General features: G+C 50.1%; 2 protein-coding genes across 2 annotated transcripts; both read left to right on the top strand.

Moving 5' to 3' along the window:
• Positions 1-2,117: 2,117 nt before the first annotated feature.
• On the top strand, positions 2,118-5,232 carry COCSUDRAFT_34374 (putative zinc-binding dehydrogenase). The gene is made up of 12 exons (XM_005643658.1): positions 2,118-2,297; positions 2,548-2,628; positions 2,746-2,796; positions 2,939-3,002; positions 3,137-3,249; positions 3,534-3,689; positions 3,858-3,954; positions 4,108-4,174; positions 4,289-4,355; positions 4,468-4,518; positions 4,675-4,724; positions 4,838-5,232. The coding sequence occupies exons 1-12, from the start codon at positions 2,205-2,207 to the stop codon at positions 4,905-4,907; spliced, it is 960 nt and encodes a 319-aa protein (XP_005643715.1). The 5' UTR covers positions 2,118-2,204; the 3' UTR covers positions 4,908-5,232.
• A 373-nt stretch (positions 5,233-5,605) lies between these two features.
• Positions 5,606-9,012, top strand: COCSUDRAFT_59652 (NAD(P)-binding protein; the record flags this gene model as incomplete). Its single annotated transcript, XM_005643657.1, has 9 exons — positions 5,606-5,698; positions 6,782-6,851; positions 6,955-7,067; positions 7,364-7,519; positions 7,877-7,973; positions 8,148-8,214; positions 8,350-8,416; positions 8,669-8,718; positions 8,940-9,012. 9 exons carry the CDS (start codon positions 5,606-5,608, stop codon positions 9,010-9,012), a joined length of 786 nt encoding a protein of 261 aa, XP_005643714.1.
• Positions 9,013-11,625: the final 2,613 nt, after the last annotated feature.

Below are 11,625 nucleotides of genomic sequence, written 5' to 3'. Positions count from 1 at the left end.
CATCAGTGCAGTGAGTACAGCGCATTCCACGCTCAACATTCTGAAGCCAGATTCGGTGTTTTGCTCAATCTCGATAGACCAGGGACACTTGTGGCCTGATCTCCATCCTGAGGGAAGCAGAGAGGAAGCTTCCTCAAGGTGTGCAGGGCAAATTGTGTGCAACACCCCCTTCTCTTTGGACATTCTCTTGGCTTGTCGGCGATCGATTGTCTGGGGATGAGCAGGAAATGATCACTTCAGAGGGTGCAAGACTCCGCTGACGATTTTGTGACTGCGTGTATCAGGCAATGCTGCAGGATCAGAGGGCAGCAGGCTTGCCCAACAGCGCTCAGAGCGAGGCCCAAGGAGCGCATTTAGATGCTGCCAAACACGCGCAAGCCGTATTCACCGTAAGCCCTCGAGCTCTTCCGAGTTTTACACAAGGCCAACTTTATTGCCTGTCTCAAGACCTTCACCTGCTGGAGGATGCCAAACTCTGGTCACCATGGTCAACTTTGGGGGCGTCTTCCTAAGTCAGATGCATGATAGTAAAGGAACCTGCCAAGGTGTCGAGAGCGGTTTTGTGTATGTAGGGCGCATATGGGCTGCACTACTACAGGACTCTGGGGGGTGTCAGGCCGGTTGAGGCTTTCACAGATGCGTCCAGCGGCGACCTGATCGCCCCACTGCGGGACTGCAAGCACTGGTCAGACAGTGACATAGAGGCCGCTGGCAGAAAGCTGGGCCTGCTGACACCTATCCAGTCTTCCTCAACCATGACCAGGAAGCGCGGATTCGCAGAGGCTGCAAGCCTGCCACCGCTTCATCTTGATGAAGGTTGTCCCTGTGCCCTGTTTGTACACGCAGTCAGCTGTCTGTGCGGCAGCAGCAGCAGCAGTACATGAGCAATTGCTCATTCACTGATCTGCAGAGGGTGTCAGAGTGTTCAAACCAATTACCCAAGTTCTGCATGTGCAGGCATCTTCTGCGTGCAGACACCAGAGCTGGTGGACTTGCGCTTGAAGAGGCAACGATGGCAATCTGAGCATACATCAGCTTTGGGTGTGGACAGAGATATAAACACAAGGTGATTTCTTGCCTCTGTGTTTTGGCTTGGAGGGCATCCATACCGCTTTCTTGACATCTTATGATATCGAGTGATTCTCAGAAATCCGTACATCTGCAGGAATGAGATTGACGTCATCACTGGCGAGAAATTCTCATGGGCATTACAGCCCAAGTATGTGTCAGTGGATGGTCTCTGCAGCACTGCTGGACTGTATTTGGGGGACGGGACCTTGGCAACCAGCCTGTACAACAAGGTAGGGACGAAAGCTTTTTACAGTGCACACTGCAAACCTTCGGGAAACTGCCTGCAACCTTGTCTGTAGATTTCAAGTTATTTAATAGGATTGTGTACACCTGGCATCGCTGAAATTGGCATGTTCACTATGTCGATGACTGTCAATCATCACCTGCCTTAAGGTTCAACAAGTTGTCGTTGCCATGCAGATCTTCTGGAGTACGGGACTGTCTCTGTGCCCTGTCACAGGCAGCAGTTGGCAAAGGCTGTTGTGACATGAGGGCACTTTACCAATGTTTAGACATCACGTTACACGGCTATGTACGTCTGTGCACATGACATAGATCCGAATATTCAAGATTAAATCTTGAAGTGGCTGCATGCCCAGGCCTAGGCCCTAGCCGGGCTGATGGCATCAGCCCATGGATCCATGTGACTTCTGTTCTGGATTTTTCTGCAAACAGAGGCTGGCTCAAGCATAGCAGCGGCAAATTCTCTTGGCTATCAATTATTGGTACAGCAAGCATCAGGCAACGCACATGTGTCACTGACATGGCATGCAAGCCCGAGGCAACCGTTGTGATTGCTGCAGCCAATAAAATTGGCATAATCTTGACTGAAGCAGCGATTGCATATTAACAAGAAGAGAACTCTCATGGCTCATTTTACTACCGTAAGAAAATTCAAGGTCATTCTGAGTCTCGTGATGTCCTACCTTGCCTTGTGCGCAAGCACAATGCAGCACATGCCGGCACGTGCCCTGGAGGCCACGTGGGTGGGGCAAATTATAGGATCGCGATTTGAGAAGGACCTTTCCATTCTGAAGCGGTGAAAGGTCATGGTAAGACCGTTGATCAGTGCCACTTCATTGTGCAAGCAGCTGTTCTCATCAACATTGCCAATAAAGTTGGCTGATCTCAGGATGGTGCGCGCTGTAGAAATTCACAAAACCGGACCTCCCGATGTTTTAAAGCTTACAAACGACTACAAGAAGCCAAAAATCGTCAGTGGACAGGTATTTGACTGTGCCCACTCTCCAGTGTGTAAAGGATCACCCGCCAACGACCCGGTCGATCCCCTCTCGTAATATCCATGAATTCCTCCATTTTACATTTGTATCATGGACAATTACTCTCACAGTACGTAGGAAACGCCCAAAATGTTCTTGGACGGACACCTTTACAGACGTTTCAGCCTCACACGAGATGCCCATGCCGTTGCTGCCATTGCACGTTCAGACATGCAGATTTGCTGCGTGCTTGCAGGTCCTCATCCGACAGATAAGTACTTCCGTAAATCCAGTTGATTACAAAGTACGGTCTGGGCGCGCCGAAAAACTGCCAAAGGTAAAGCAACCCTTCAAATGTGTGCCTGCATTGGTGCTTTCCAGTCTACCTCACAGGAAAGAACGCAAAATTATGGAAGTTAAAAATTCAGGTGATTGAGAAGGCATTCGTATCCAGGTGTTGGGTGGCGATGCAGCAGGGATCATAGCAGAGTCACTTTCATCCAAGGTTTGGTGCTCCAGTCCTGTTTATCCAACAATATTGCACCTTACTTTCGATTAGCTGCAATCCACTGGCAGTATGCTTGTATGTGACATCCATTGGTTCCTTAAAAAGCCATGCATGCCCATAACATTGTCTGTTCGTGCAGTGGAAGGAGGGCGATCGTGTCTTTGCATTGACCCCTGGGTTCCGCTGGGACACAGATGAATATGGTGCGCAGCCAGCTTTTTTGATGAAGAGAAATTCATACGAAAGCGGCAATCATTGTAGGTCATTTGTCTGTGCAGATGCTGTCAAATGGTGCCATGCATGCAACATTGTAAGGTCCCCCTGTATTTCGGTGCAGGGTCATATGCAGAGTACACTGCCAGCCACGAAGACTGGCTGGCGCTTGTCCCATCCACTCTTGCGCTAGACATTGCAGGGGGTGTACCTTTGGTAGCCCTGACTGCATTCCAGGTGAGCCATATTTGGAGATAATCTGGGCCGGTTGTAGGGCCTATCAGTTGAGCCTTCAACGCTGTTGGCATGCTGCTCAGTCAGCAAAGTGTCCTGAAAACAACACCAATTGATTGATTAGCCACAAGCGGGCTACCATTAAATGTAAACCTTAGGGAGATCACTTATGGCCATATCACTGGCTGATAGCTACTCCTACTTGCTACAATCAACCCCTGGCAACTGGCTCAGTGACCTTTCTTCAGCAGCCTTCTCGTCTTGTGAGGCCTGTTTACTGTCCACAGGCTCTGGAATCTGGTGGGCTGCAGCCAGGGAAGGGGCGGGTGCTGGTGCATGCTGGAGCTGGCGGCGTGGGCCACTTTGCAATCCAGCTGGCCAAGGCGCACTGGAAGGCTTTTGTGGTCACCACAGGATCCACCAAGAACCAGGAGTTCCTCAAGGTACACCTCAATCTTCACATGAGCACACGTGTCAGCCATAAAATTGGCTGCTCGATCAGGAATAGCTGCCCTCAGGATGCATGCACATTCCCGCCGGGCTTGATCTTGCCACAAATCTGCAATGTGCGCTATCTTTGTGAATATCAGCGTATGGCATGCCTGCTGCAGGAGCTGGGTGCGGATGAGGTTGTCGACTACCAGACAGAGGACTTTGCAGCGAAGTACAAGGACAAGCCCTTTGACCTGGTCATTGACGCAGTAGGAGGTGTGCTGTAATTCCTGCAAGTGATGGTTTGAGCAGCGTAAAGTGACATGCATCCCCCTGCGCAGCCTTTTTTGCATCAGCGGGCTTTGCTTGTCCTGCTTTAGTAGAGCTGCATGTGTAAAGCAGCAGTTGACTGACCATGACTTTGTGCAGGTGATGTGGAAGACAGGAGCTACACTGTGCTTACAGAGACAGGCACTTATCTGCACATCTTCAGCACGTGAGCGGACACACCCACGCTTCCTGTTGTTGATTCTGCATCAAAAGTGATGTGTCCCACGGCTCAAGAACGCTCTGCATGGAAACGTCTGACAAGATTGCCTTTTGCATGCAGCCACACTGACCCAAAGAAGATTGAGGCCGGGAAAGCCTGGACCGGCCGCAAGTATGAGACAACTCTGGTGCGTCGACTGCAGATCTTGCCTGCGGAAATGAGCTGCCATACGTTTGCTGTAGATGGAAGCAGCATTGCGGAGCACTGTCTTAGTCACCGTCATTCTGTGCGCTGCGTAGGTTGTTCCAAATGGTGAGCAGCTGCAGATCGTCGCGGGCTACTTGGAGCAGGTGTGTTGCCCAGGATATTTCCAGCTCCTCCACATGCATTAGCGCAGCCATGTTTGTTCAACAAATATGCATGATGAAACAGCATCCTGCCAGCCACATGATTGACCTCGTGTAAGCTATATTGATCAATCTCCAAGTGTGGCGTCTTCGACACAGGGATCTGTGAAGCTGGTTGTGGACAAGATCTTCCCGTTGGAGCAGATCAGGTGCGTCTCAGATTGCTGGTCTGTTGAGAGGTAATTGTTTCAGAAGCTGGCCTTCTTATGCAGAGTTCTAGCTGCTGATGATATGCCATGGAGGTGTGTTTGGACGTGTGCAGGGAAGCACATGAATACGCTGAAAACAAGCAAGGAAGGGGGAAGATTGTGGTGCAGATCTCCAAAGAGTGAACCTGCTCCCGCGAGACCATCAGTGCTGACTTGAATGTTTGCTGTACTGAAGTTATGGACATGCGTTCCACATTCAACTCCAGTATTAATTGTGGTTGACGCTGTGGGTCATCAGTAAACCTCAGACACTAAGAATTGTAGTAGCTTTTCTTTCTGGTACAGATTTGCAACCAGTTCTCGATTGGGGCCCGACTGTCAGGCTGGTGCCAGCACTGTAGAATTAACCATATGGCATGCACTGGTTGGGCCCCGGCTGGCGAGGGGCAAGTGAAGTATTGAGCACCGTGCCCACGATCGATTGGGTTTTACTAAGATCTGGCGAATCCATTACAGGATAGAATATGAGGCAGCCTGTCTCTGCAATTATTCTAGACACACCTTGCCTCTGGCAGGACAATATCTGTGATAAGCATGCACTGAGAGCAGGTCATCCCGTGGCTGTTGGACATGTGTGATTTTCGAAGACAGCGAGGAGTAGGAAATCGTTGATTTTTCCACAAAACACAGGATGCATTGCCCTTCTAGCCTAGACCAACGCATGTGCGTGCACGTGCATCCGTACAAAGCAGCACGTCAATTAAAGGTACTCAAATCATCTCTTGGATCCTGCTCTGAATATGAGATCAAAGGTATCACCCGATTGAATAAAAGTCTGTTGCACACCGCCACTGTGACGTAGCCGCCCACTTTGCGCCACCATGGTGCACGCAGTTTTGATCCGCAAGACCGGCCCGCCAGACGTCTTGGAACTGGTGGACGATTACGAAAAGCCCACAATAAATGACGGCGAGGTGACAAAAATAATTCGTAATCATGTTCAAGACCAGTTGCACAGACTGAGCCTGTATCGCTTGCTTCTGCTTTGCATAATCCGACCATTGTCGACACCTCGTCACTGAAAACCCCAGTAAATACTTATGACGATGCTCGATATTGATAGATTACACTCAACGGACACTTTTCTAATTGTGCATCTCTCAGATCTGTCTCGTCACGCATATTCCCGTATACCAAGTCGTTGCGGGATGCCGCACTGTAGTTAGAAAGGGATTTCACCAGGATTCTGGAATGTCATGCAGGTTCTTGTCCGTCAGGTGAGCACGAGCGTCAATCCTGTGGATTACAAGACCCGAGACGGGTCTCTTCCGCCGAAGAAACTGCCAAAGGCAAGGGAGAAGGAGCATTCCCTATTGCCTAAGGGGGCCCAGTCCTTCCAATAGGGTGTATCTCAAATTGTAGATATGTGTACACACCCATAACGGAGGAGTCTAGAAGGTGCTGAGCGCTCTACGTTGTCTGTGCCTTGGCTGACTCCAGATGCTATAGTGTGGTAGATGCAGGCTTGCGAGGGGCCAGCCGATCAACTGGTGGTAGATGATAGGTATAAGAAATACTAAATTGCAGAAGTGCAGATCTGCTTCGCAACCTTGCTGTGCTGTCGCATCTGAGGAATGGCATCCAACGACAGATGCCATTCTACCAGTCACTATAGCATCTAGAGTCAGTATAGCATCTAGAGTCAGCTGAAGGCACCGTCAACACAGACATCAGGGCTTAGCAAAGTTTTGAGAATGTAAGAGTATTGCGCTTAGAGCCAATCATGTCAATGTGGCTGATTACCCAAGTCTTGTTGGGTTGCATTATCTGAATTGGGGAGAGCAAGAGTGACCCACTCTCACCAGTCTTTTCTATGCCGCTGAAAGTCTAATACTCTGCTAGGTGTTGGGAGGAGACTTGGCAGGCTTTGTTGAGGAGTCCAAATCATCAAAGGTGAGCGCAATAAGTCCACTGTTCCAGAACAAAATAATCCATTGATGGCACCTATCATGCAGACCACACGCGGCACACACTGATTGTCACCTTTCCATTTGCAGTGGAAGAAGGGAGACCGGGTGCTGGCATTGACAAAGGGTTTCCTTTGGGAGAATGAGGAGAACAAGTATGGTGAGGAGACGCCTGTCACCTGTATACACAGCGTTAGCCTGCTGTGCTCCACATATTGATAGCACCGGACATGCATGTGCATGATGTGGTGGTGTGCATGCAGGCACCTATGCAGACTACACAGCCAGCAAGGAGGAGTGGCTGGCCAAGGCTCCCTATGGCATCCTGCTCAACATCCTCGGCGGCATTCCCTTGGTGGCCCTGACTGCCCTTCAGGTGCCTTGCCTTTCATGCCTGGAGTCTATGTTCACCACTTGTATATCCTGTAATGATTTGCCCCACTTAGAAGAATTGAAATGCAAGACCTACAGGGCAGTGCGAGTGGCAAGTGGGCAGAAGGGCTGCCGTTTGAAAGAAGGGAAACACCCTGTATGTTGGCTGTCCAAGCCGGAGCTGTCCTCTGCTTGATGCAGTGTCTTTTTGGAATGTACATAAGCTACATCTGCAGCAATGCAGCGTAGTCTCAGGTCAGGCATTGCAGAGCTATCTGAAAGGAGCGCTGTTTATGGCAGGCCCTGGAGTCTGGCAACCTGAAGCCTGGTGCGAGGGTGCTGGTGCATGGGGGTGCTGGGGGTGTGGGCCACATGGCAATCCAGCTGGCCAAGGTGCGCTTCAAGGCATACGTGGTTACCACAGCCGGCCCCGCCAACCAGACCTTCATCAAGGAGGTATGCCAGTGCAGCATCATCATTTTTGTCCTTGACAATCGCTGTTCTTGCCAACAGGCATGTTTTGTCTGCAGATAAGCTGCAGGCACAGGCTGTGTTTGCTACCCCTTGGTGAACTCGCTATTTCCAGCGAAGCTCAATCAATCGTGGGCACGGTACTCACAAATTCCGCCAGCCGGGGCCCAGGAATCGGCAGCAACGATTAGTAGCAACTATTGCAGTGACATCAACGCTGGCATTCTCCACTTTCCAGCGACAAACTTGTGGGGGCTAGGATACATGCATGTGGCATGCATGCTGGTAACATAGTGGAGCCTTTGGAGTGGCTGTGGCAGTGTGAGGCATGGTGCTGTGCAGGAGCTGGGTGCTGACGAGGTGCTCAACTACAAGGAGGAGGACTTTGCTGAGAAGTACAAGGATAAGCCCTTTGACCTGGTCATTGACGCCATTGGAGGTGGGCACTTCTTCTGATGCTGCAGCTGCAAGCATGGTGTTTTGCTGCCCTGCTGCCCATTTATACTTGCGCTTACTTCCCTTTCGTAAAATAGGAGCGCATGCATAAGCTTAATCTTGAAGATCGTCCCGAGGGGACTGACCCTATTAGTCAATTGATTTGCTTTTCTACCAGGTACTGTGGAGGACAAGAGCTACACAGTGCTTGCACCCCATGGCACCTACACCCACATCATGAACAAGTGCGCCACACTTCTCTCCAATGCTCACCTCATATCTTTCTTCATCAGCAGCAGCCTGGTAGAGTACTTTGCTGCTCAAGACCCCAGATGCACTTCTCTTTGGTGGTACTTTACAGTTCGATCATGTGCATGCAGCAACACAAATGAGCAGAAGATCAAGGCCGGGAAAGAGTGGAAGGATCGCAAGTATATTCTCATCCTGGTAAGCATCTGCCCATCTCTGCAGCTCTCCGGATTTTGCCAAGCTGGCAAGCAGAAGTGAAATGATTATGTGGCTCTGCTGAAGCTGCATGTGAATCTTCACAGGTGAAACCAAATGGCGCGCAGCTCAGCATCATCTCTGAGTACCTTGAGAACGTGAGTCTCATATACCAGATGTCCCTCGTGTGCAGAATATCTGATGGGGTTGTAGGGAACGGCACTGGCATGGCGCTGATGCTGCTGAGCGTTGCAGGCTGACATCAAGCTGGTTGTGGACAAGATCTTCTGGCTGAAGGAGATCAGGTAGGCACTTTTGCATGGACGCAAATGCTGCTTTCCAAAACAATTCAATGTTGAAGGTGAGGGCACATTAAAGCCTAATCAAGCCTTATTTGAGTCCATCAAGGGGTGGGGATTCTGGTAGCTGTTACCTGCAGCTTGTCTGCAGACCTTGCCTCTGGCAAGACCAGCGTGCACGGTGATTAAACATCCCTATTCACAAATAGGTGTTGATCTGGGCGCAGGGAAGCGCACAAGCATGCGGAGACGGCGCATTCCAGGGGCAAGGTGGTTGTGCAGATCTCACACGAGGAGTGAGGACAAGCGATCGCGAGGGGCATCAGTGGATTGCTTTGGTGCTTTGAGCACAAGCACTGATAAGACAGTCCTGAGGCAGAAGCACATTGAAATCTTCTTGCAAGCGCATTGGCAACATGTATCTGGCATGCCCATTGCAAATTGAAGTCGGCTAATACATGTGCTGTGTTGCATATGAAGCGGGATCCCAAGTATGCTGCATAGCTTTGCATGTGTGACTTTAGTCATCTGCTTTCCCGGCATCCAGCTTGGCACACTGCCATGAATCTCGATGAAACATTGCCGCATTTGTATATGGAACTCGTGTAAGACAAACTCACACTACAAAAAACATTCTACATGAGTTGTCAATGCTGCGATAAAGCCTGACATAGTACCAGTGCATCTGAGATGCTGCTGACAGCAAGGGGCGTAAGGCCTGTGAGGGCCCTACTGTGCCACCAAATTGTTAATCAAAGCACTGAAACTTATTCCTACCAATCAATCAAATGCAAGACAGCATGCACTTCACAGCATTCTGAGTCGGGACTTCTGACAGATCAAATTTCAGTTGCTCAAGACACAGAAATAGTAACCTTGCGAGTACTAAATTGCCTGAAGTGTCTCACAGCGTGATTCTGACACATCAAACTGCTGAGACACAGAGTATTGGAATGTTGGGAGTACAAAATAGCCCGAGGTGTCACACAGCATGAATCTGAAACATCATATTACTCAGACACAGAAATGTGGAACCTTGGGAGTACTAGATTGCCTGGAGTGTCTCACAGCATGATCGTAGATTCGCCGTTGGTGGCAGTACGGATGCTGTATTTGCCTGCCTGGGTGATGACAGCGTCTGGGTCTCTTGCAGCTTCCTCCCTGCGCTCTAGCTCCAGCAATTCTTCCTGCGTAATAGCACCATGCCCAGACATAACGTTTTATTCTGCAGAGAGCAAAGCGGCACAAACAAGGCAGCAGGACCCTCTTTCATACCAGACCTCTGATGCTGCAACCTGTATCAATCTGAGCTCAGGTATGGTACCTTGGACACATGTCCAGCGCTGTAGGATGGCGGCTTGCTGGGATCGTGCAGTGGCCTGCATGCAGAGCAAGCCTAACTAAATCCAGTGCTACTGAACCACATCAGGCTGTGTGCATGCAAGCTCATTCCTGGACTTTTGGACGTGCGCATTCTCCATGCATCAGCTATGATGAACAGTACATGCATGCATGCAGCACCAGCATCCAGCAAAGGATGAAGAAGTCAAGGAACACACCGGCCCATGAAGGCATCGAAGTCAGCTTGAATCTGGGCACCCTCAGCATCCACTGCCCAGAAAGGCAGGTCTCCATTCTTGTAGCGCTCCTGCGTCAGTCATCCTAATTACTCTACCAAACACTGCATGCTACCTTGAAATACATGCATGCAGGTCGGATGCCGTGGCGCTGCTCATGAGAGCGCCTCCGCGGTGGCCAGCAGGGGGGTATTTCCTTACACAGAAATAAGAATTTCAAGTCTACAAATTGAGAAATGCAGTGCACCATTTCGGAAGAATCCAGGCCATGGACGTTTCTCACCACAATGCCTTCCAGCCGCTTGGTCAGCTCCACCACCTTTGCCACCATCCGACCTGCACGCACTTAAAAAAATTCCACATCAGTGCAAGTCTGCGGTGAGTTCCGGAAGCAACAAGTACAGTTTTCCAATAGTTGCCTGAGGAGGAAGCCTGGGCTATTGCTGACCTGTAGCAAGGCCTTCTCCTTCCATGTCATTGGTGTTTTCCTTGCCTGTCTTCATCTTCTTGCATGGCTGCTCGTCTGCGGGCAGCACACTAGGGGACTTTCAATTGGATTAGGACTGGTAAATTGCTGGTCATGGTCATGCATGGGTTGCTCTTAATATTCATGCACATTTTCGGGCACTATGCCTTTGCAGCTGCCTCATGGTGCTTTTCAGAGAAACAAGTGTCTCATTTTCAGCTTTGGTGTGGCCACATGTTGTTCCGCTTAAACCCGGAATACTACAGGTGGCATGAAAGGAGAAGGTGCACTTTATGATGAAGCGCAGTTGCCCACTGCCTACCGTTTCCAGGCTCAACACTGCCGTTGCTGGATGTATATGTGGCAGGATCCGGCCCGAATCCCAGAAACTCCTCGTCCTCTGGCAGGGCCACTCTGCGGATCCAGTGGCCATTGATCCTGCAGCAGTTAAAACACTCTTCCTGGGAAGTGAATGGTTACGCTTTCATTGAAAAATGCAAGAAATTTCTTAAATATCGTCATGAAGACGCATGGCTGAAGGAGCAATTGATAAGGACAGGGATGCTCACGATTGCCAGCCACTGCCGGGCTTCAGCTTGACAGTTTCGGTGTCAGCAAATGCCTGTGCCCCCGATGGACCATCCTCACTCTCCTGTTTCACCAATAATTGCCATCAGCTGAATCCCACATGCACACATTTCCGTCCTTTCACTTTAAGGCTTCGCACAAACAAGCACTGCCACTCGTCTCATGCAGCCCTTTCGCAGGGCAGCAGGCATGGTACTTACAGTAACCAGTTGACAAACCTCTCAACTGGCCGTTCCATGAACAGATCTTAAAAGACACCTGTGACCATTGCTGCAGCGCCAA

Source organism: Coccomyxa subellipsoidea (assembly GCF_000258705.1).
Source record: "Coccomyxa subellipsoidea C-169, whole genome shotgun sequence".
Classification (NCBI taxonomy): Eukaryota; Viridiplantae; Chlorophyta; class Trebouxiophyceae; family Coccomyxaceae; genus Coccomyxa; species Coccomyxa subellipsoidea.
Note: the sequence above shows the minus strand (reverse complement) of the source record. Positions and strands in the feature narration are given on the sequence as shown.